Source organism: Vipera ursinii (assembly GCF_947247035.1).
Source record: "Vipera ursinii genome assembly, chromosome: 10".
Classification (NCBI taxonomy): Eukaryota; Metazoa; Chordata; class Lepidosauria; order Squamata; family Viperidae; genus Vipera; species Vipera ursinii.
The window spans coordinates 1,846,655-1,869,863 of record NC_139520.1 but is presented as its reverse complement, the minus strand read 5'-3'; the positions used below and the strand labels follow the sequence as shown (position 1 = coordinate 1,869,863).

The window sequence follows — 23,209 nt, the reverse complement described above, 5'->3', positions numbered from 1 at the left end:
AAGCAATGGCAAATCTAGACAGCACACTAAAAAGCAGAGACATCACCCTGTCAACAAAAGTGCGTATAGTCAAGGCTATGGTCTTCCCAGTTGCAATGTATGGCAGTGAAAGTTGGACCATAAAAAAGGCTGAGCGCCAAAGAATTGAGGCCTTTGAACTATGGTGTTGGAGAAGACTCCTGCGAGTCCCTTGGACTGCAAGGCGATCAAACCAGTCAGTCCTAGAGGAGATCAACCCTGACTGCTCTTTAAAAGGCCAGATCCTGAAGCTAAAACTCAAATACTTTGGCCACCTAATGAGAAGGAAGGACTCACTGGAGAAGAGCCTCATGCTGGGAAAGATTGAGGGCAAGAGAAGAAGGGGACGACAGAGAATGAGGTGGCTGGATGGAGTCCCTGAAGCAGTAGGTGTGAGCCTAGATGGACTCCAGAAGATGGTAGAGGACAGGAAGGCCTGTAGGAACGTTGTCCATAGGGTCGCAATGGGTCAGACACGACTTCGCATCTAACAACAATAACAATCCATCACAAAACTGGAAAGCAAGTATTTATTTTCAAATTCAGCATTTTTAAACCCTAAACGAAAAGGTTGTAATTTCTTCTCTTTCATGCACTAGAATAGTTTTAGGCAGACTGGATTTTTTCAATCTCTTCTGCTTTGGTAGATTAAGCTGTAAACTATTCATTTGGCCCAGCTGCAACTTCAATCCATGCTCCAAAAGTTCGTTACTCAGTGTAAACTAACACTGAAAATGAAAACATGACTCTGCCTCTGGCAGATGCTTTCAGAAAATTGTCCATGTTGCCACAGCAGCAGCAAACCCATCTTCCCTCACTCCTTCAGGGTGGGTTAAAGCAGAGCCCTTTTGGCCCAAAGGTTTATGTCAAGCAGGGGGATTATGGGTGCCTTCTGCCATACAATTATATGAATGTATAGAAGGAATGTTAATGTTGATGCTTGGTTTAGTGCTCTTTTATGTGTGTGTCTCTGTGTGTATGCCTGTATATGCTTATGTTTGAATTTAATAAAAAGTAAAAAAGCATACTAATCAGGTTAAGAGAGATCACCACTGACCCACTTTGGAATGAACATGCTGGGTTCCAGGTTTCAAGTGCAGTGGACAAAATCCGAGGCTCAGCAAAGGCAAGACCATCTAAGATAGAGGTCTTTGGGAGAGGCCATGCTGAGCTAGATGTGAGATCAGACTTGAAGAACTGCCCTGGAGGGAGGGAAGGAAGAAGGGAAAGTGAGGCTTGCAAAAGGTGTCATTCTTCTACTTGATCCACAGCTGGATTAGATGACAAACTTCAAAAAGAATATGAAATAGAAGGCCATTCCTGGAACGCTTTGCCCTGCTGTATCTTGGGCCATTTTAAGGGTCATGGCTCTACTGACTGGGATGGTGAAAATCTTAGTAGCAAGTTAATCAACTATTCACCATAGAAAAGCAGACCTAGAATAGAATGAAATTGGAGGTGCCTTTTGGAAACAGAATCTGATCTGTGAGGAGCCAAAAGGGAAGATGTCTTTGAACTACCTATGAATATGGGAATAGTTTGGACTAAACCTTGGCTGTCCCTTGAGTACCTCATGTGGCTGTAAAAGGATCCAGGACACATGCAGCATAAACACCAGGGGCCCCCAGAAGGAAAAAGTACAGCTTTTATTTTGTGTAGCAGAACACAAAACAAATCCAGTTCTTCCAAACTGTAGCCTGTGAAGTTAAAAAATAAAAAAACGAGGGGCAGCATCACTATTTTGAAGCATGGGCAGGTTCCAAGGCAGGAAGGAAAACAAACCCTTTGGCTGCATGATCTCCTGAGCTTGTAAGGTTTGCAAGAATCAGGCAATGACCTCAATCCCTGCCTCACGAGTCATAGTCTGAAAACAGGCCTTGGGTTTGCCTCATAGCAAGAAATGGGCAGCCAGGGCCCCCAATCTCTGGAGCTGAAGCAGCAGCTGCTTTGGCAAGGACTGTTCTGGGACAGGAAGAAGCCCAGCCTGGACCATCAGGGACCAGAACATCTCCCTACTTCAGAGCATTGCCCCTCACTCTTACACCAGGTACGGGTCCAGTCCAAGAATTAATGGCAGCCTCAGTGCAGCCAGGCAGCCATTCTGCCAGCTGCAGAAGCCCCTGGGATTAGCCAGCCTCCCATCAGCCCATGCCATGCCATGCCGTGCCATCCAGGGACACCGGGATAAATATGTGTGAAGAGCTATCAACAGTTCACTAAGGAAGTCTCCTGGAAAGAGTACCCAAGTGAGCTGGAGGCACTGCAATTGCAACTGATGTGGGAAGAAGTTAGCAGAAGGTTGAGGCTCACAGCCCTGATACCTCCCCAAGCCAGGGAGCACCATACCCATGTGCCCAGCTGGTACCTCAGAATCAAGGGGAAAAGAGCTCAAGGTCACAAATTCTTGTTTGTAGAATCAAAGCAATGTGACATTTGTAGGCCATCAAAAGTGCCTACTCAAGGTCAGTTCTGATGACACTGGCCACCATCTGCGGGCCCCATAGTCAGTTGACCTTTCCCCAATCTCTTTTGGGGAGAAACAGTGGTCGAGAGAAGGCAAAAAGGTCAAGGGATCCTGTGCACACTTGAAACCACCAGCTCCTTGGCTGCAGGTATCTGTGGCTCAAGACAACAAGCTAGAGAGTTCAGAGGGGTATCTCAGGTCACACCAAAGTGAGACTGCAATCCAGCTGCAGGAGGCATGTGAGGGTAGGGAGGGGTGGCAATTTGATTTGATGCTGTCCCAGAAGCACAAGGGCGACCCACCACTTTAATATGATCATAGAAAGCTACCCTGGTGTTGGCCAGAAGTTATTGACCTGCCAGGGCTTATAGATCCCTGATTGCTACCTTTTTAGTGCTCCAAAATCATCTTGGGGAAATATTGTTAGTTATGCTTATAACAAAAAGCCACCATTGTTGGCACAGCCACTTCATGCCGTAGAATTCAATTATCTCAAGAAAGAAAGCACTGATTTAATACTATTTGCTGGGATTGTCCTTTTGAAGAAAACTGATTATGGACAACTTGGTTTTGCCATTTGTCTACAAGATCTTAATTGCCAAAGCAACTAGGAAGTGACCCGTTTCTTGCACCCAGAGCAAGAGAAGGCAGCCGGGCTCGCTCAAGCCCCTTCTCAGCAGGCAGGAATGGAACAGACAGGAATAAATAGCATGAAGCCCTCCCCACGGCTAACAAGGTGAATGCAGGAATAAAACTGCCAGCTCTCTGCAGAATGTGGCCTAGAAAAAGTTAATCGCTTGTGGATTAAATCCTGGCAGGCATCAGGATTCTGACTCCATGTGACCCATTTGTCAACTGCCCCTTTTTCCCCTGGAGAAAGGCTGTAATCTGGAGGGGGAGCTCTCTCTCCCCTAAAGATCTTCCTTGCATCCCTGCCATGAACAGAACATGTGACCAAAACTATGTCGAGAGGAGAGAGGGAGGGAGGAGGTCTGGGCTGACAGGAACCTGCAGGATGAGATCCTACCGTATTGGAAGGCAGGACAGAAATTAAGAGTCCACGTCACAACCTGCAGGATCTGAGTGCTTCGGCAGGATTTCTTGGGTGCTCCGGGAACAAGAGCATCTACCCTCGTTCCAGACACTCCATGCCCTGAGCTAGATGTCAGTTTTCCTACAATCTCCAGAAAAGCTGCAGGCTCTTGCTGGTTTCCCCTCCCAGGTTTCTACGAGTTTATGTGCCCGGGACAAAAATACAATCCAGCCTGGCACCTCTTTGTACAAAAAAGAAAAATAACTTCCTGGGGCAAAGGCAGAAAGCTATTCTCATTTTACTGAAAAAAGACTTTAAAAAAAGAGTCTGGATGTGCCCCTTGTGGTTCTTGTTGGGAGACAAAAGGGGGTCAATCTTTAGAGCCAGACATGGGCAGAAGCACAAATGGAGGAGGAGGAGGGGGGCCTGAACTGCTGCTGCTACGGTTCTCCCTCCGTTGCTCTCGGCTGTTTCAGAGTCTCCTGAATCTCACTGGTTTGTTCTAAGGAAGGAGAAGAGCTGCTCCCTGCTTGCATCTGCTTCACTGGAACCGCCTCGGCTTTGGTGTCAGCCACTCCACTCATCTTCATCTTCTTCAAAGAAGGGCTTTGCCAAATAGTGCATCAGGTACAGCAGAACTGCCACTCCTCACCCGTCCACCGACAGCCTGACTGCCCAGCAGCAGCTGGAAACCTCAGTTGCCACGATAAACGCTGATCTTGTTCGTCTTCTCCAGGATGTCCACAATGTGAGCCTCGAAGTCTGCATCGTGCACTCCGGTTTTCCGGAACTCCCCAGCATAGCGGTTGTTCTCCCAGTAGTGGTGCCAGTTGCCGTGGCCGTCTGCCCCGAACCCAAAGACGTTCACCTGTCAGCCGGGAGACAGAGAGAAGACCCGCTCAGTGGGGGAACTCCAGGCAACCTGGATGCCATCCCGCACTTTGTACTGAAATGAGCCCAAAATTTATGGGATTAAGAAAAGACTGGTATTCTTTCCCTCGATGAACATTAGTTTCTACTCCACCCAGAACAAGAAAAAAAATGTCTGACATCACATAAAGCAATAATCTGGAGGAATAATCTGTTCTACTGCTGGGGCTCCTTCTGTGGCACCCAAAAGTCAGTGCTATTTCTGTCTTCCTCTCGATTATTTGGCCAACACTCCCACTTTCAGCTTTCTTCCAAAGCAGGTTTTGAGTGGCATCCAAAGGATTCCCACTCACCAGTCCAACACACACACAAACACACACAGTATTCAAGAATGACAACTCTGAGTTCAAGCTTCATGGAGTCAGAAAGGACTTCAGAGATGATCAGGGGCAATGCCAGATCCTTGACTAATGGCTGCTCGGCCTCTGCTTGAGCATCTCTATCCCAGCTGCTATCCCAATAACTACCCTAGTTCTTCTTTCCCGTGGCTTTAGTGATTCATCCTGGTTCATTATCCCACCTTTCCTGACCCTTCATCCAGATCCTTCACTGATATACGACCAGCCCAAAGCCCAAGACATTAGCTGGGTGTTCAGGGGATAGCCTACTCTTCTACTTTGCTTCCCGTTTCTGAGAATAGGCTACAACTCAGCCCCCTTTCTGCACATCCCATGTCTGAGGAAGAAAATAGAACTAAAACTCTCAGTTTTCAAAATTCAAAACTGAAGTATATGCATCATTTAATCAGCAGGAATGCTGCTGTTACTCCCACTAGGACAACTTACTTGGCCTATCAAAACTGACCTCATCGCAAACATGCAGGGCGAAAAACAGCACCAACATGCCTGTGGAGGGATAGCGGCCATGGTGCTCTGTCCAACGGTCATGGATATATTTGAAGAATGCTGGATTGTAGATCTGAACCTAAAGGCAATAAACCAAATGAGTAGTCAAGATGAGGCTTTTTGCTTAGCAAGCCCAATTTCAGGTCTCTGGGTGACAATAGTTCACGGAGAAGCACCAACAGAGATTCACAGGGCACAACTAAAACTGTTTTCAGGTTTGGCGGAATCTACTAGTCCAAATACTAAAATACCAAATACAGAAAATGTTTATGCATAAGATAAAAATAACATTGCTAAACCTACACATAAGTTGTAAAAATAATCCCAGCAATTGAAGCAGGATGTATATATAATAGGCGAGACTCAAGGACCATGCCTGGTTTGGGAGGTCATGTGGAGTTCCCCAAAATAGTGGGGCAGAGGCCCATCGTGTGAAGCTTTACAGCATAAAATCAGAACATTGAGGCTTAAGAGGTTTTTCTGCCCTCTGATCCTCACCGAACCCTCAAAACTATCGGAACGTCTCAGATCTTTGGCCCAACCCATTCAGGCAGGGTCAGGGCACCAAGGGCACACAGCCCTGGGCCAGGCTTTCTGCAACCACTAAGTACTTTAAAACAAGTAAAATCAAACATGAATGACTTACCATTCCCAGGGGCCATCCAGCCCGATCCTCTGCTAAATGCAGGAGTACAAATCAAAGGCTAATTGGCAAAATCTGCCTGTGTGTGGTTTATCCATCCCCCCCCTTCTATCTGCTGAAGGCATGCAGAGCCAATCAAGGGGCAGCTTGAGCAAGCTTTCTTCACTTGGGCACTGGGAAGCTTGGGGGGGGTTGGAGTTGGCACTCTATCATTATTTTGTGTGTTTTCTCATATACTGTTTTCCTTCCCTTAATTTTGAGTAATCCAGGGGATACAGCACATCATGGCGAATATATAAATGTTGAAAGAAATGGGTAAATAAACTGTACCTAACTTACCCTCTCTTTGTCCACCCGGAGGAACGGCTTCACTGGTGCGTAAGTACTACAAGAGGCATGGGAGAGAACAAGCAAGGCATCAAGGGTCCTGTGGTGTGAAACAAAGAAGGCCACCTGCGCTCCTCCTGCTCTGGGGGTAGCAGGGAGGGAGAGGGCTGGAAGATCTAGGCCACTTCAGAAGTGAAACAGGCAAAGATGGCAGATGCCTCCCCCAGCCAGGATCAGCTGCTTCTGCCCCAGCACAGCAACAAGATACCTAACCCTCACCCTACCCCTCAGGGCACAGGGCCTCCTCAAGGATGTAAAGGAGAATTTTACTCAGAGGGATTCTAAGAGTTAACCTTGAGATAAGATGGGCGGCCTATGCATCCATCACCATGGACTGAGGTATCATCAATATGCTGTTGATACCCAGCTGTACATCTCAGTCCTGGTGGGTTAAGCGATGCCGTGACCTCCCTCCCTCTCACAGTGCCTGGAGGCTGTTGGGGCTGGATGGCAAGACTGAGTGGCTCTGGGTTTGGGGTTCTTTGGCTCATGGAGAATTGCCACCTTTGGTCTTGGATGGGGTGGCACTGCCCCCAAAGAGACCCTGTGCGTAATGTGGGGATTCTCCTGGATTCGTGACTCCTGCTCGAAGAGCGGGTGGCAGTTGTGGCCAGGAAAGCCTTTGTGCAACTGTGGTTTGTGCACCAGTTACACCATTTCCTGTAGCAACAATCCCTACCCATGATCAATCATGCCCTACTCACCTCCTTTCTTGACTATTGCAATGCGCTCTACATGAGGATGCCCCTGAAAAGCATCCGGAAGCTCCAGTTGGTGCAAATGCAGCGGCCCGCATGGTTTTATACAGACCTCGGTGTACACGTTATCATTTCTCCTGCAGGAGCTACATTGGTTGCTGATTTGCTTCTGAGTGCAATTCACCTTTAAAACCCTTCATGGCTTGGGACCAGGTTATCTGAGGGACCATCTCTTGCCAGTCATATCTACCCAAACTACTAGAGCTGGGAGGCAAGGAATGTTGCGGGTCCCGTCCCCTAAGGAGGTACATCTGGTGGGACCCAGAAGGGCCTTCCCCATGGTGGCTCCCTCTCTCTGGAACATCATCCCTCTGGATATTAGACTGGTCCCCAATCTGACCCTCTTTTGGAAAGTAGTGAAGAGCTGGTTCTGCCAGTGGGCCTGGGGGGCACAGAGCAGGACGGAGCCCATTAAATGGCTGGTATGAATGTGTGTTGTCACCAGAGTGGGGGGGGGGTTATTATTATTTTTCTTTTATTATTTCTTTCATATTGTGCTTTGATGTCCTGTAAGCTGCCTTGAGTCGCCACGTGCGAGTGGGCGGCAATATAAATTTTCTAAATAAATAAATACATTTTATAAATAAATAAAGAGACAAGCACTGGCACGAGTGGTCCCCAAAGCAGCAGGCCAGGTGGAAGAGTCAGAGGGGGCTGGAGCTTATCTGGCCTAGCCAGGCTCTCTCCGATAGAGAGAGGAGGAGAGAAACCTCTCCTAGGCACACGTAGAGGAGTTAAAGAGAGGGGCTCTCGTGCTCCTCAGCCCTTCCTGGGCAGGGTCTTTGTTACTTCTACTAGCATGGCTGCTTGCTTGCCAAGCAGCTCCGGGCAGCTTATCAAGGACTTTGTAATATAAAATAACTAAATACACCCTGTCAGGACAAATCAGACCTCCAATAAGGTAGGCTCATACAATATTTGGACCCAGGACACGGGAGGAAAACAGGTTTTGAGTCCTTCTTAAAGGCCGCCTGGGCTGGACGTTGCTCAGGGCAGCTCAGAGAAGGCACGGCTTTGGGCTCCCATAAGAGACACAGAGCACGGCAATAGCATCGGACCTTGCAGGATGACGGTAACTGGAGATAGAGAACCCCCCTGGGTGACCACCAGGATCATAAGTTGCACCTGGAAGCCTGCAGCACAGGGAGTGGTAACAATGCAGGGGAGTTTGGAAGAACTGCCAGCCAAGGCAGCTACAGTAAATCAGGTCTCCTTTGAAAAGAGGTGAAAGGGAGGAGGATAGATCCTTCCCCAAAGAACCAGCTCCCCACTCCTCAAGTCAGCTTCCCTCAGGGATACGTACAATCGGATCTGGCCTGTCGAGAGGGCGCTGGCGATCCATAGCAGGTCCAAGGCTTTGAAGGGCACCAGAACAAAACTGACATTGGCAGGCAGGTTCTTGGCACTCTCGGGGTACATGAAGTGGTGGGTTGTCCTGCTCCCAACATCTGCCTCAAAGCCCACTGTGGGTGCCTGGTTTATTCTGTAGAAAGGAAAGGGATGTTTCACACCTTGATTCTTGAAGGAGGAGGAATCTTCCTCCCCCACAAGACTGTCCATTTCTTCTGCTTACTCCTGAGAAAGCAGAGGAAGCAGATTCCTTTTTGTCACCAAGATCATGGAGTGCACAGCAACGACATAACACATCGCGCCAGAGGGATCAAGGTTGGAATTTTCCACCTTCCCATACTTTGAGAGGTTTGGCTGTAAAATTTAGCTAAGTATGTCCCAAAGGTGCTTTTCCGAAAGGCAACTGGGCTTACTTGTTTTTCTTCTTCTTGAAAATGTTTCGCCTCCCATCCAAGAAGCTTCTTCAGTGAACCCAAAAGGCTTCTTGGATGAAGGGGGGGAAAACAGTCCAGCTGCCTTTTGAAAAAGCACCTTTGAGACAACCATGAGAATCTTCAGAGACATTTACCTACGTATGTTTTCCCCATGATTTCCTAAAAAAAAAGGAACATGTCACACTTTGGCGGTCAGTCTTAACCCTGAAATAACCTTATTTCATATTTTAATTAAGTAATTTCTTGAAAGGCTTACCTAAATTGTAGAGTTAGCAAATGGGGAGCCCCAAGGATGAGTGCTGGGTTCTCCGACATGATATAATTAATGGCTTGGATGAGGAACTGGAAGGGGAATGCTTATCACATTTTCAAATAATATAAAATTGGGTGAGATGCTTAATTTCTTAGAAAACCAAAATAAAATTGATTCTGATGGCTGGAAAAATAAGTTAAAAATCATTGACTGAAATTTAACAGAAACAAGTGCAAGTAAACAAGTTCTTTATTTGGAACTCTGGCTGATGATAAGCTGAATGTTTCATGTTGAAACAAATTACACCACCAAAAGAGGTTGAGAAGAACATCTAAAGGCTCCAAAGAGCTAGGAAAGAAAGCAAAAGTGTGTGAGGCACAGGAGATGCGGGTTCATCTATTCTTCCAACAGATGGACATCACCCAAGGCTGGAGGGGAGGATGCTGGGGATGGTGTGATCAAGGAACTTTGGTCTTCAGGAAAAGTCTGTTTTATGATTTTCACTTATGGTTCTTGCTTGGCTTGCTGCCTCCTTTCTAGAAAAGGCAGATAGTTTATTTTCTGCTAGTTCCCTTCCTGAATCTCATGTATGAATGCATGCTGGTGAATGCCACAACCCTGGATTAGACTCGTGGCATACTGTTGAAGTTTGCAGGTGCTGTTAGAAAGATGTATGTAACAAATTGTACTGATCAGCTTGGTTCACAACTCTGCTGCCTTCAGTCAGAACTGTACAGGAGCAGCTATCATACACAGTGACCTATTTGGAAAATCAAATCTGCTAAGAGAGTTGGCCCAATCTAATTGAAGGCGACAAACATTTAACCATCCTGCTCGGCTTAGGATGAAACACTCAGAAAACTTTCTGAGGACCCAATTCTGTTCCTGTTTTATTTGGATCAATACATTTTTAGATAAATTCACATTTAATATTAGAGTGCAAAGAAAGTGGTGGCAAATATCTCCCTTGCGCAGGTTGCTGACTTGCAGTCCCTTGCCAGAGTTTTCAGCTCCTTTCTGCTCCTCCCCTCCCCCACTTCACTCCTCACCTCATGACAAAGTCGTGCCCATTGATGTCTTGGCCGTAGCTGGAGCCACGCAAGTTCCCAGAGTTGCCCACAACAGCACAGCGCCGGCAGGACGGGGACTCCCGGGACCTGTATGGATCCTCTCCGGGAACAATCTGGAAGAGCTTGCTCAGCACTTCGTGAAGGTTGTGGGACTTGAACTGGGGCTGCAGCATCTGTAAAAGAAGTGAGACCATTTGCAGCAGCTGAAAAGATCTGGAGGGCTTCTATAACAGGCATGGATTTGCTGTGAAGTGCTCTCAACTCAGCCCCATGAACATTAGATGAATATGGGCTGCAATACTTCAAGAAGCCTCTGCTTCCTTGGATCAAGAAAAGAAAAGATGGGGTACGCCAAATGTCCTAGGTAATTCTCCTCTGGGATAGTGAGGTTGGCCCCAGACCCAGGACCAGATGGGCATCTAAGGGCCTGTAGAAGTAGGAGCGGGACCGGTGGACAAGGATTGCCCTCTTCTGGCAGAGAAAGAGAAGAGCCACATTTCACCCAATCAGCATCCCAAAGTCCAATGGATCCTTTTCCTCTTTTGCCCCTACAGAGGCCGCAGAGATGGCCACTAAGAGAAGAAGAACCTCTCCTCGGAGGCCCACCACAGTTCTGCACCTGGGCAGCATATTGATATTAAGAGGCAGAGCTAGAAACAGGCAGCCTGCAAAGTTGTGTGTGTGTGTGTGTGTGTGTGTGTGTGTGTGTGTGTGAGAGAGAGAGAGAGAGAGAGAGAGAGAGAGGGAGGGAGGGAGGGGACATGGTATAGTCTCCTGCAATGAGGTAGGCTTAGCGTAAAAACACCACATCTTGGACAACAAACACAGCAAAGTTTAGGCCTCTCACAACAAAAGTTTGTAGAACATTCTAGAATATCACAACAAGACTCCTTCCTTCCTAGTCCTGTTGTGAAGTTCTGGACATTTGCACCTTTCCAGCCTAAGAACAAAGGCTGCCTCTACAACCATCGCCAGAGGCTGGTGCTCCGGCTTTTCTCCTCCAAGGAGGTACCCAAAATACACACAACCCTTTTGAAGGCATAAGACACCTGCCTTCCTCCTGCCTGGCATTTCACCAATTTTCCAGAATTCCTCAAAAATAAGAAGCCAGGCCAGACCATCAGGAAGTAAGGCGATGCCTCTGGGCCCAGAAGTAGGAGCTTATTTAAAGTTATCAAGTATTCTGTTACCAAGCCTGAGTCCCAAAGTCATCCTGTTGAACCCAATGTTGATGAAGCTTGTTATTTGTCAAAGCTACATCTGACAAAAGTTGTCATGTAATAAAACAGACTAATCTGATCTAACCATTATAACTGCAACCATGCTCTTCTAGTTGAGATTGACTACTAAATGCTTAGATACTTGGTTTGTAATTCACAGCCCAGGCAGTACTGCAATGTCTTTTGCCTATGTTTTTATGTTTTTATTTTTTAATCCCATTTATATCCCGCCCTTCTCCGAAGACTCAGGACGGCTTACAATTTAAGCACAAACCAATGTGCTTAGCAATAGCCTTCATTCTATGTATATGCCTATTAGGGCTTTCGCCCCCCCCCCCCAAGCGGCATTATTACAAAGTCAGCTTAATTGCCCCCAACAATCTGGGTCCTCATTTTACCTACCTCGGAAGGATGGAAGGCTGAGTCAACCTTGAGCCTGGTGGGATGCGAACCTGCACTTATGTCACTTTTCTAGTTATTTGTTGTGTTTTATCTGCTGTAAAAGAGTATTTGAGGGCAGAGCACGCTGTATCAATTGTGAATACGTGCAGATGGCCCCGCTATCTCTGGCCACTGCAGAACCATGAAAGCAAGGTCATAAAAGGACAGCAAAGGAAACACCCAATATCCTAACCTACCCGGGAACATATGGGGCCTTAGGGAAAGACCTCAACCACCCAAAAGGGAACATATGGGGTCTTAGGGCAGGGCTTTTCAAGTGGTGGTACACGTACCACCAGTGGTGCTTTGCCACCTGGCAGCTGGTATGCGAAGTGGTAGCAGGGCGGAATGAGTTGAAGCGGCGGCAGCGCCGCAGAAGCCCAAAAAAGAGACAGCTGGAGCTGCAGGGCTGTCAGGGCTCTGTAGAGGTGCCAGGATCAGCGCTGGGCTCCAGCTGATTGGCGCTTCCGGGAGAGGAGAGGATATAAAAGAAGGTGGCTTTGGCAGGAAAGGGCCAGTGAGGGGCTGCCCTGACCTGCCCCCTGGGCGTGTGAAGAGGAGGCAAAAGCCCAACATTGCCGCTGACCATCCCTGCTGACCGCTGAGAAAGGTAAAAGGTAAAAGAATGCTTCCCTTTCCCCCGGGACGCCAGCACTCACGCTCTTGCTGCCTTCTCCGTGCACCCCCAGGGGCGGGGCAGAAATGGGAGGGGGGCTTGCTGGCTCCAGGGCTCCCCATGGATATAAGGCTGAGCGCGTTCCAGCTTTGATGGCTCCCACCAGTAGATAAGCATCACGCTTGCTCACTGACCTCGCCTTGAAGCCACCAGGCTTCCCTTTCATTGTGGCCCCCCCTGCCTGTGTGGGATGGCTATGGCCGGGGGCAGCATGGCCACCGGCAGCGCTGGCAATCTCTCATCCCTTCCTGAGTGTGGAGGAAGGAAAGAGAAGCAGGGGAGGAAGGAAGGAGCGAGCTGGGAAAGGGACTGCCTTCTGAGCGCTTCACAGGTTCATTTTTTTAAGCTGCCAGAGGCTCCAGGCAGGAGGCTGCCCATTTTGACCCCTCCCCCCGTTGTTGCTTCTGCCTGGCTCTCAGCTCACCTCTCCCAGACCCATGCATGTGTTTCTGTGTATGTGTGCGCGTGTGTGCATGTGTAGGGGTTGTCTCACCTCTTGCAGCCCACGCTGTGACATTGAGGAGGAAAAGAACAGGAGAGGTAAGAGAAGCTGCAATGGGAGCTTCTTGCAGCCTTCCACGGGGCTGGGGCGGGAGCTGACAGGCGCAGGGTGTGATGCGATCAGCAGCATGTTGAGAAAAAGGAACAAGGATTCCAAAAAAAACAACTTTCATTACTTTGCAGCCTGCCATTGCAGAAGGTCTCTGTTGAGGCGCGGGGCTGCAAGGGGTGAGACACACACATACACACACTGTGTGCACGCTCTCACACACACAAACATGGGTGCGGGTCTGGGAGAGGTGAGCTGAGCTGAGGCATGCAGAGGCAATGATGGGGGAGGTGAAGCCTTTGCCCACCACTGCCTGCCTGTGACCACCTCTGCCTGGAGCCTCTGGCAGTTTTTTTTTTAAAGCAGGGGACAGAGGAAGGAAGGAAGGAAGGAAGGAAGGAAGGAAGGAAGGAAGGAAGGAAGGAAGGAAGGAAGGAAGGAAGGAAGGAAGGAAGGAAGGAAGGAAGGAAGGAAGGAAGGAGAGGGAAGGAGGGAGGGATGCTTGGAAAGGCAATTTGGTTTGAAGGAGGGCTGTTGGGGTTGAGCAAACCCCAGGATTGCCAAAAGCAGCTACAGGTGATCGGGGCTTCTCCAGGCCTATGGGGGCTGGATAGAAGCCCAGGATAGGTGCGCACTTCTGCAGGGTTGCAGAGGCGACAGGAGCCACAGGATCGGTGCTTCTGGTGCACACAAAAAAGGAGGGGGGGAGAGAAAGGAGAGGTTGTAAAAGGAGGTTTTGACAGGAGAGGGAGAGAAAAAAAAGAATGGGGGAAAGAGAAGGGGACTGCAAAAGATACAGAGAAGCACAGCCTTGAGAGGAATCACCTGGAGGTGCACGGAATAGAAGGGGGGGCAGGCGAGAGAGAGAAGAGGCTACAAAAGAAGGGAAGAGTAGAGAGGATATAAAGGGTGAAAGAGAAGAGGGGATAAAAAAGGAGGAGAGAAGAGAGGATATAAAAGGGAGAGAGAAGAGAGGATATAAAGGGGGGTGAGAGAAGAGAGAATATTAAAGAGGGGTGAGGACTACCTGTACTTTATCACTTTTTCCCGTGTTTTTTTTATGGCCATCAAGTTTTTGACACCTTGCTAGGCGACTGGTGGTACTTGAATATTGCCATATCCTAAAAGTGGTACAATCGGTGAACAGGTTGAAAAGCTCTGTCTTAGGGGAACACCCAAAAGGGAACAATTTTAGCTACTTCTGCTTTCTTCCTTATCTACAGTGTGCCAGCCTTAAAGGGCGAAGTCTTTATCTTATATGTGTCAGCTTTGCTGGGTGAATTGCTTATGTAATCAAAGAAGGTATAAAAATAAGGCTTTTCTAATATTTGGGGCTTTTTATCTCTTTTAGAGAAGCCCGTCTTTGTTCAGCTGAATAAAAACGTAAAGCTTGAAGGCAACTTCTAGTTTCCTGTATTTTTTATCAAGCAAAACCTCCGAACCTGCACAGCAGACCCACAAGAAATATCATTTCTCAGATTTCAGCAACATTTAAACATGGCTGCCCCAGGTGAGTCTACAGAATTCCTGCTGTCAGGTAGCATTAACTGGGTGGCATGACTGCCATTTTACTCTTTAGCAGCCACAAAATCTGAGCCAATTTGCAAGAGCCAATATGGCATTTACTGCTAGGTGATACCGACCACGCAACCAGTGCAGTCAAGCTCTGGCATAGCCTGAGGCCCCCAGCAGCTCAAGACAAAAAGCCGGGGAAAGGTGGACGCGGTGGCCACAGTGGCATTCTGGTCCTCCACGTCCATCTTGACCTCAAGGGAGCAGCTACAGAACACCAGGGTTTCTTTCTTGACCTCCCTGTCAAAGGGCAAGAGGGTGTCACTGCCCTGCACTCCTACAGCTGGCTTCGTGCTTAAGGGAGGACTAGAACTCAAGTCTCTTTATTCCTGGCCCAGCACCTTTACTCACTCCACCAAAGTGGCTCTCAATAGGAAGCCATGAGGCAAGAACCAAAAGCAGGAAGGCATCAGCCTCGGGCAAAGCCAACCAGCTTCTGCCTTGGCAGCCTCAGGTGCCCGGGCTAGAAATGCCCCCAGCCTTCCAGAGAAGATTATTATTATTATTATTATGATTTATTGGATTTATATACCGCCCTTCTCCCGAAGGACCCGGGGCGGTGTACAGGGCAATCAAAACACAATATACAATATACACTATACAAAGTTAAAATAAATTAAATTAAATTAGCCCTAATAAGTAAAACACATTCTAAAAGTTTAAAATTAAAAATTTAAAATCCCAATCCTTCAGTCCAGGCCGGCAAGCTCAAATAACCAAGTTTTCAGGTCACGGCGAAAGGAGCGAAGGTCAGGAGCCTTCTGGAGCTCAACAGGGAGTTGGTTCCATAGGGCAGGCGCGCCCACAGAGAATGCTCTCCCCTTGGGGGCCGCCAGTCGGCATTCCCTGACCGATGGCACCCTGAGGAGGCCCTCTCTGTGGGAGCACACAGGACGATGGGAGGTTGATGCCGGCAGAAGGTGCTCCTGTAAATAATCCGGACCCATGCCATTTAGGGCTTTATAGGTCATCACCAGCACCTTAAATCTCACCCGGAAGACAACTGGAAGCCAATGCAGCTCGCGGAGCAGAGGTGTTACATGGGAGTATCGGGAGACCCCCATCACAACTCGCGTGGCCGCATTCTGCACCAGTTGGAGCCTCCGAGTGGACTTCAAGGGCAGCCCCATGTAGAGAGCACTGCAGTAGTCAATCCGAGAGGTCACGAGCGCATGAGTGACTGTACGTAGGGCATCTCGGTCCAAATAGGGCGGCAACTGGCACACCAGGCGAACCTGGGCAAAAGCCCCCCTGGTCACAGCTCCTATATGATCTTCTAAACTGAGCTGTGAGTCAAGGAGGACACCCAAGTTGCGAGCCCTATCTACGGGGGGTAACACCTCACCCCCCATAGTTAAAGATGGAATAGAGTGGATAACCCGAGATGCCGGTATGTACAGCCACTCGGTCTTGTCGGGATTTAGATGAAGCCTGTTCCTCCCCACCCAGACCCTCACCGCCTCCAGGCAACAGGACATCATGGCGAGGGCATCACTGGGTTGATTTGGGGTGGAAATAAAAAGCTGGGTATTATCAGCATACTGATGATACCCTACTCCAAAACCACGAATGACCTCACCCAGCGGCTTCATGTAGATGTTGAACAGGAGAGGCAAGAGGACCGACCCCTGAGGGACTCCACAAGTGAGAGGCCTCGAGGCCGACCTCTGCCCTCCTGCCAACACCAACTGCAAACGACCCAGGAGGTAGGAGAACCACTGTAAAACAGTGCCACCCACTCCCAACCCCCTGAGGCACCGCAGTAAGATACCATGGTCAATGGTATCAAAAGCCGCTGAGAGATCTAATAGGACTAGGACAGAGGAGCAACCCCTGTCCCGAGTCCGCCAGAGATCATTCACCAGCGCGACCAATGCTGTCTCCGTGCTGTACCCGAGCCTAAAACCCGATTGGTAGGGGTCCAGATAATCTGTTTCCTCCAGGAACAGAGGGAGCTGATGTGCCACCACACTCTCAACAACCTTCGCTGAAAGCGAAGGTTGGAGACCAGACGATAGTTGTTCAAAATAGCCGGGTCCGGTTGTTCAAAATAGCCGGGTCCAGGGCAGGCTTCTTGAGGAAGGGCCTCACCACCGCCTCCTTCAAGGCGGCAGGGAAGCTACCCTTCCTCAAAGAAGCAGTTATTGCCGCCTGGAGCCAGCCTCGTGTCCCCTCCTGAGCTGCATATACCAGCCAGGAGGGGCACGGGTCCAATAAACACGTGGTGGAACTCAGCCTCCCCATGATCCTGTCCACTTCTTCCGGAGTCACAGGGTCGATGCCTCCTTTCCCCCAGAGTCTGCTCACAGTTATTCTCTTGTACCACATTTTGATGCAACATTGGGCTGATTATAAAAGACATGACACCAAATTAGCATCAGAGCAAATTACCCCACTGCCTTCTGCTTTTAAGACCCCACCTGCCTTTTCCCATGAATTAATTCTGCCTTTTGGGGGGGTTGCCACAAAAGAAAAAAAATCTGCCAAGACAGATTAGCTCCACAATCTCAAGTGAATGAAAACGCCTGTGAGTTTGGAGGTCCTTAAGAAAACAGAAGGCAGGAATTTAATTACTCAGAGGTATGTGATGCATACAAGGTGGGTCAAAGGGTCGAGGGTGAAGGTGGAACAGAGGGAGACATGAGAGCATCAAACAGCTTAAATAACGAAAAAGTGTTGGGCTATGCTTTTGCCACAGAGCAGGTCCAAAGGATTTTGGGATTATTTGCAAAACTGCCCAGTGGGTTCTTGAGGCAATTTTACACAAGCAAGAGGCACAGACTTGCCCTTCCTGCAGGAGCTGAGCAGCTGCTTCTGTCTGGGCAAACAGCCAGCAGGACTCACCATCCACCACCTCTGGACGTCCAGCGGCAAGTCCATGTTCTCTTTGGTCCACACTGGGGAGATGTTGCCATCAAAGCGACTGTCAAACCATGTGGTGTCGCTGGACTCCATGGCACACCGGTGGCAGGCACAGCTCTTCACCAAGAGCCCCTCCTTGCTCAGGCGCTGCATGCCAGCATAACTGGGCACCAGCTTCACCTGGTGGAGCCCGTTTAGTCCACCGAGGTCCAGATAGGCTATGCTGTGGTGGGAATAGGTGAAGAGCAGTGACATGATGAAGACAAGCAGGAACGCCGTGGAGAGGAACCAGAAACGCAAGGAAAACTTCATGATGGACGCTGAGGAGAAGGCACCCTTCACACAGCTGCAGCCAATGGAAAAGGGGACGGGGGAGCAGGGCTGGCCAAGAGTTGGACTCCACTGGACTACTCCTTCTGAGCCATGAAAGTCCCACAGCAAGTGATGGCCAGACCAGCCAGGCAGCCCCAGAGATGGTCTTCCGGCACTGAAGCACACAATACGAGAACTTCCACCTTAGGGAAACCGACCTTTAACTGCAGAAAAAAACCTCACAGGGCCTCTTTGCTATTTGAGTTCTCATGTTTTGAAAATGTCTCTGTCCAGAGAAGACCTTTTTCTCTTGGAGACTGTCATCACCCTGGGGGGAGTTGGGGACCTCTCTGCTTCTTCTTCCTAGTTTCAGGATGCTGGGTCTCATGCAGAGGGAGAGAGAGCAGCTGCTATCAGAGCCACACTGACATCCTTGGGCTTAAGAAGCCGCCTCCTTGAGGCCCCCAGCCAGGATGCCGAGACCTGCTGCCCCTCCCCATGGGTGCGCGTCGCCTCTGAGGAGGCCCTCTGCTTCCCGGGACTGATGAGAGGGTAGTGAATCTGCAGCACTGCCACGGAGCAAGGTCTCCTGGCTGGGCTGGGCTCTCCCAGCCCCCTTGGCCCACAGTGATTACCCCTGGGTAGCCCAGGTAATGCCCAGTCAGTGCAGCAGCATCTCCCCTTGTGTGGCATCTGTCAGACATGGAGCTGCAGTATGGCTCTTCCTTGTGATGCTCTCTGTGCCCGCAACTTTTCAATATACTTCTGGCAAGTGCTCAACCAAAATCTGAACCTGGGGGGGGAAAGAGCAAGAGTGAGAAAGGTCACGATTACACAATGAAACAGGCAATGTCAAACCAACACCAGCTCAGTGCCCCAAAAGGTGCGAGAGGAGCAGCAACAGCCAACTGCACCCCCCGAAAGGGCCCTGCCACAGGCACCCCCAGCATCCCCAGAGGCAGCTGCCAGTCCACTCCTGGCCCTGCATAGAAGATTCGCTGCTGCAATGCCTCAAGGAGAAGCGCCTCTTATTTTCAGGATAAACAGATCAGAACGCATCACGGCCAGCACTGCAGTTTGCAGGTCTCCAGCCAAGCCCCACACGGACAGATTTTCTTAATGGAATCAGTCTCTGCAAGAGAAATGCATGCAATATTTTCAAATTCCAAATATTAGCATTGTTCCAAATATTAAATCATTCCTCAAAATGTCAGATGCCTCTAGGAAAGCGTCACCTGTTTCGCTTCTTCATCAGAGCTGGCTGGATGGTGAGGGCCCCTGCCTCCTTGGTCAGGGCCATGGCTGCAAACGCCACGTTCCTGGGCTGTCCCAGCAGGATGTGGGCCCTGTGGTGGCCCTTCCCACCTAACCCTTTCTGGGACGGCGTAAAGGCTGGAGATGGGAAGCGCTTCTTAGGCCAGATAGAAAACGGACGGCCCACAACACATTGCCTCAAATGAACAGGAGAGAAAAGCCTAAAATTTAAGCTTATCTCAAATACTTTCTTCTGCATTAGGCATGATGCCCGCATGAATGGCTAATTCTCAACATACAGCCAGAACTGAGCCCAGAATTTATGTTGCTAAGTGAAAGATTTGTTTGTTTTTTAAACAAGTTTTATTGATTTTTTAATATTTACATATACATGTATTTGTGAAGCAAATGGTTGGGTAGTCAAAATAACAAATAACCAGATGTTTGTAAATAGTTCAGGTTGCATCAACAAGGATTCCAATTCCCTTAGTTATCACATAGTCAAAATAATCAAATCAGTACATTTCTAGTCATGACCTAGTCCATTAACAGAATTTTCAATATATTTTCACTATTACATATCAATATCCTTTTTTTAAGTTTTACTTAAATGCAATAAAATACTCTGGAGTAGCCTATATTTAAAAAAAGCTTAATTTTTGGATAACCCACAATTCCCTATTTCAATAAAAAATAATTCTCTTGTCTACAAAACTTACATTATGTTTTTACATTCTTACGTTTTATCAGTAAAGTCTAGTTTTCATCTTAACAAATCACCAATTATTAGAAAAATATTTTTTGTCTTAACTGTTCAACTTTAAAATACTATCTTGTTATAAGATTCTAGATTCTATAGTATAGTTCAAAATTATCTTCTAAAAGCTTAATTCTGTTTTCCTTTAAAGATCTAATATATTGATTCTAATAACCAACTTTACTTAAATACAAGATGAGTTTCTGTCTATATCATTACAACTAATATATTCTGTATGTCGTCTTAACCATTCAATTGTTAAAATACTATTCTATAATATAGTTCAGAATTGTATTCTAGAAGCTTAACCTTGTTTTTCCTTACAGATCTAAAACCTAAATGTAAAATCAGTTATATTTTTAGAGATTCCCCTTAATCCATTAAGAGATATTTTAAAACTCTATTCTTAGGAATCCCAAAGAAGAAACAAGTTCAATTTTTTAAATCTAACTCTTGCCTTCCTTTTGTGCCAATCAGGCCTCACTTTTGGCATCTTTAAATTCTCAAATGTATCTCCCTTTCTTCCTATAGTCCTTATTTGAATCCAGGGAGAGCATCCAAATGTCAGTCTTGCAAAGAAAATGTCCCCTTTTGCAGCCATTGAAGTTTTGCTTTAAGAGTTCAGTTTTTGATAATTGATGTAGTATAGTTGTCTTTTTTTTCTTCCAATTCCATCTGGGTTAGGTAGAAAGTAGTAGCTGGTGCTGTGGTTGTCATTTCTTCACTCTTAATGTTGCTTTCTTCGGGTGCTATTGCTTTTTGAGTTGTAAGTTTTGTAGTTCACATTGAAATTTGGACTTTAGGGTTCTCTGTAGGTTGCATTTGTTGTTCTTTGAAGTCTCCTATTTTAGTGTTAATTTCCACTTCTTCTATTTGCTTTTGGATTGTCAGTTCCTCATTTAAGGTCATAGTTTCATTTGGTGGCTTTAAATTGTCAGATTTTTCTTGCAGTTTAATTTGCTCTGTCATTGCCAAAATCGTGTCCAGTATCAGTTTATAGTTAAGTGGTGGGATGTATTCATCCATTTTGTTGTTGTTTGCAGCTAAATCTTCCATGGAGGCTATTGTAATAAGAGTCAAAGATTATCCACCTCCAAAAGAGTTGTTTTCAGTACCAGGTGTTCCCACACTTATCTTTAAAAGTGATGTCAAGGACAGCTCTGTTATTCAGTCAGCTCCCACAGTAGAGAAAAAAATTACTTGCTGTACCAAGTTTCGTCACAAGATGTCATCAATTACATATGGAATGCGATGTAATTTTTTTTCAAAATTAATATAACACTTTTATAGCATTAGTCCATTTTTTTCCTTAATTCACCGCTTAAAGAGAAAATAGGGTAGGAGATCCCCACCAAAAAATAGGAGCCTTTTAGTAAGTAGAGATAAAATTGCTTAATTTCTTTGCTGAATTACTTGATTTTCTTTTAAGGCTTTAAAATTTGTTCCCCAAGTATATAATCGCCGTTCTTTCAAAGGAGGGGGAGGCAATTTTCAGAAAAGTTTGCAGGAAGGTGATTAGGGGAATAAGAAAAGTAAAGTCTCATCCAGTTCCTCCAGATTGCTTCTTAGTGCTAGGTAGTACTTTTGGCTTTTGGCAGGGAGCAGCTTAATGATCGGCCATCTTCATGGCCAATCTCTTCTTCTTTGGGCCAAAGGAGCTGCTCTGGATTCAAGTGGAGGGCTGCCGCCCTTCCGTGATCACAGGGAGGGTCTCTTCACAGTAGTCACCCCTCCACGGCGATTTTGGACCCTTTTCAGGGTCCTCCAAAAAAGAAAGATTGGATGGCAGGGAGCGGACTCTTCCTGCATGTCTGGAAGCGCTGCACGTGCAAACCAAAAGCCTTGCTAAGTGAAAAATTTATTGAGTTTTGCTCCATTTTACCAGTTTTCTTGCCACATTTGCCAAGTGAATCACTGCAGTTGTTAAGTCAGTAACAGTTGTTAAGCGAATCTGGCATCCCCATCGAATTTGCTTGTCAGGTCACAAAAAGGGGATCACATGACCCTGGGAGACTGCAACCATCATACATACAAACCAGTTGCCAAGCATCCAAATGTAAATCACATGACCATGGGGATGCTACAACAGTCGTAAGTGTGAAAAATGGTCGTAAGTCACTTTTTTCAGTACCTTTATAACTTTAAACGGTGACCAAATGAACTGTTGTAAGCCGAGGACCGCCTGTTCAGCATTGTCAACTGTCTGGGAACTTTTCCTTCCTTCCATTCCAGGCCTCAGTTCCTCCATCCGCCACCTCTGGGGTCTCTTCTGGGCTGAAGGGCCCCAAAGGCTACAAGCTGAGCAGGCAAGCAACCCGGTGGGGAAAGGAGTCCAGCCTCCTTTCAGGGGCTGGGAGCAAATCTCCCAAGACCATCCCCCTTTGGAAGTAGGGCAAGACCCCCCTCAGGACCACCAGCTCCAGCAGCAGAATCACTTTGTGGGATGGAGGCTTTCTTTTAGTCTGCAGAGTTCACAGCATGTTAAACACGAGAAACATTGGTACTGTTTGCCATTCCAACAGTCACTTCTACTAAACCAGGCGCCACCTATTCTACATTGGTTTTTTCTTCTGTTAAGTGCAGGACCTGACTTTTCTCATCCCTGAATTGAATCTTGTTGAATAGGGTCCAATACTCAAATCTGTCAAGATCTTTCTGAATTTTAGATAGATAACCTTTATTAACAATTTACTGTGGGCACAATGGCACACATTAAAAATGAAATTTAGTTGCTTGCTCTCAAAGTATACACATACATAACACACATTTAAACATACTACATACAACATATGTATAGCCTTACACCCTTACATATAAGTAACATGTAAATATTAATCACTGTCCATCTTGAATACATAGCAGGAGGAAGCTTTGGAGTTCACAAGGTTAATACTGTATGGAACAAAACTGACTGAATCTGGATGTTCTGCTTTGGATACCATGAAGCCCCCTCCCCCCAGAAGGTAACAAAGAAAACAGGTCGTGAGGTGGACGTATAGGGTCCCAGACAATACTGCAGACCCTGCTCAAGCAACGCTTCTGTGCTATGTCCTGGATGGGAGGGAGGGAACTGCCAATGATCTTTTCGGCCATCCTCACCACTCTCTGCACTGCCTTCCTGTCTGAAGCAGTGATGCTTCCAAACCAGACTGTGATGCTGTATGACAGGATGCTCTCGATCGTCCCTCTGTAGAAAGTGGTAAGAACAGGGGAATATAGCTTCCAAAATGTTGGCAATTCCCAGCTAGGTGTCATCCGCAAATTTGATATAAAAGACGATGTACAAAAGAGAATGCCCCACCTGTACATGCCTTAGCAATGACAAGTAACAAAAATATTGGGGACCACACATTTTCTCAAAATGTAGTTTCCATTATGCA

The 23,209-nt window shown here is 47.3% G+C and overlaps 2 protein-coding genes across 2 annotated transcripts in view; both read right to left on the bottom strand.

Annotated features, from left to right (window-relative positions):
* Positions 1 to 23,209, bottom strand: part of LOC310644907 (uncharacterized protein) — a gene marked incomplete at its 5' end in the record, with an annotated part of 161,325 nt that overhangs the window by 126,610 nt on the left and 11,506 nt on the right. Inside the window, one exon of the mRNA XM_083370241.1 lies at positions 18,521 to 18,611. Within this exon, the coding sequence (XP_083226367.1) occupies positions 18,573 to 18,611 (39 nt within the window). The 3' untranslated portion in view covers positions 18,521 to 18,572. The remainder of the gene's footprint in view (positions 1 to 18,520; positions 18,612 to 23,209) is intronic.
* ST3GAL2 (ST3 beta-galactoside alpha-2,3-sialyltransferase 2) lies at positions 531 to 22,645 on the bottom strand. The gene is made up of 6 exons (XM_083370360.1): positions 17,489 to 22,645; positions 10,165 to 10,358; positions 8,382 to 8,561; positions 6,273 to 6,318; positions 5,250 to 5,369; positions 531 to 4,383 (listed from the first exon to the last, which is right to left on the bottom strand). The coding sequence occupies exons 1-6, from the start codon at positions 17,816 to 17,818 to the stop codon at positions 4,210 to 4,212; spliced, it is 1,044 nt and encodes a 347-aa protein (XP_083226486.1). The 5' UTR covers positions 17,819 to 22,645; the 3' UTR covers positions 531 to 4,209.

Excerpts from the sequence above, each read along its gene's own strand:
- ST3GAL2 (XM_083370360.1), bottom strand. The coding sequence starts at position 17,818 with ATGAAGTTTTCCTTGCGTTTCTGGTTCCTCTCCACGGCGTTCCTGCTT. Across the intron at positions 10,359-17,488 it reads ACGTCCAGAGGTGGTGGATG|ATGCTGCAGCCCCAGTTCAA; the intron begins GTGAGTCCTGCT and ends CTTCTTTTACAG. Across the intron at positions 6,319-8,381 it reads TCGACAGGCCAGATCCGATT|TACTTACGCACCAGTGAAGC; the intron begins GTACGTATCCCT and ends TGCCTCTTGTAG.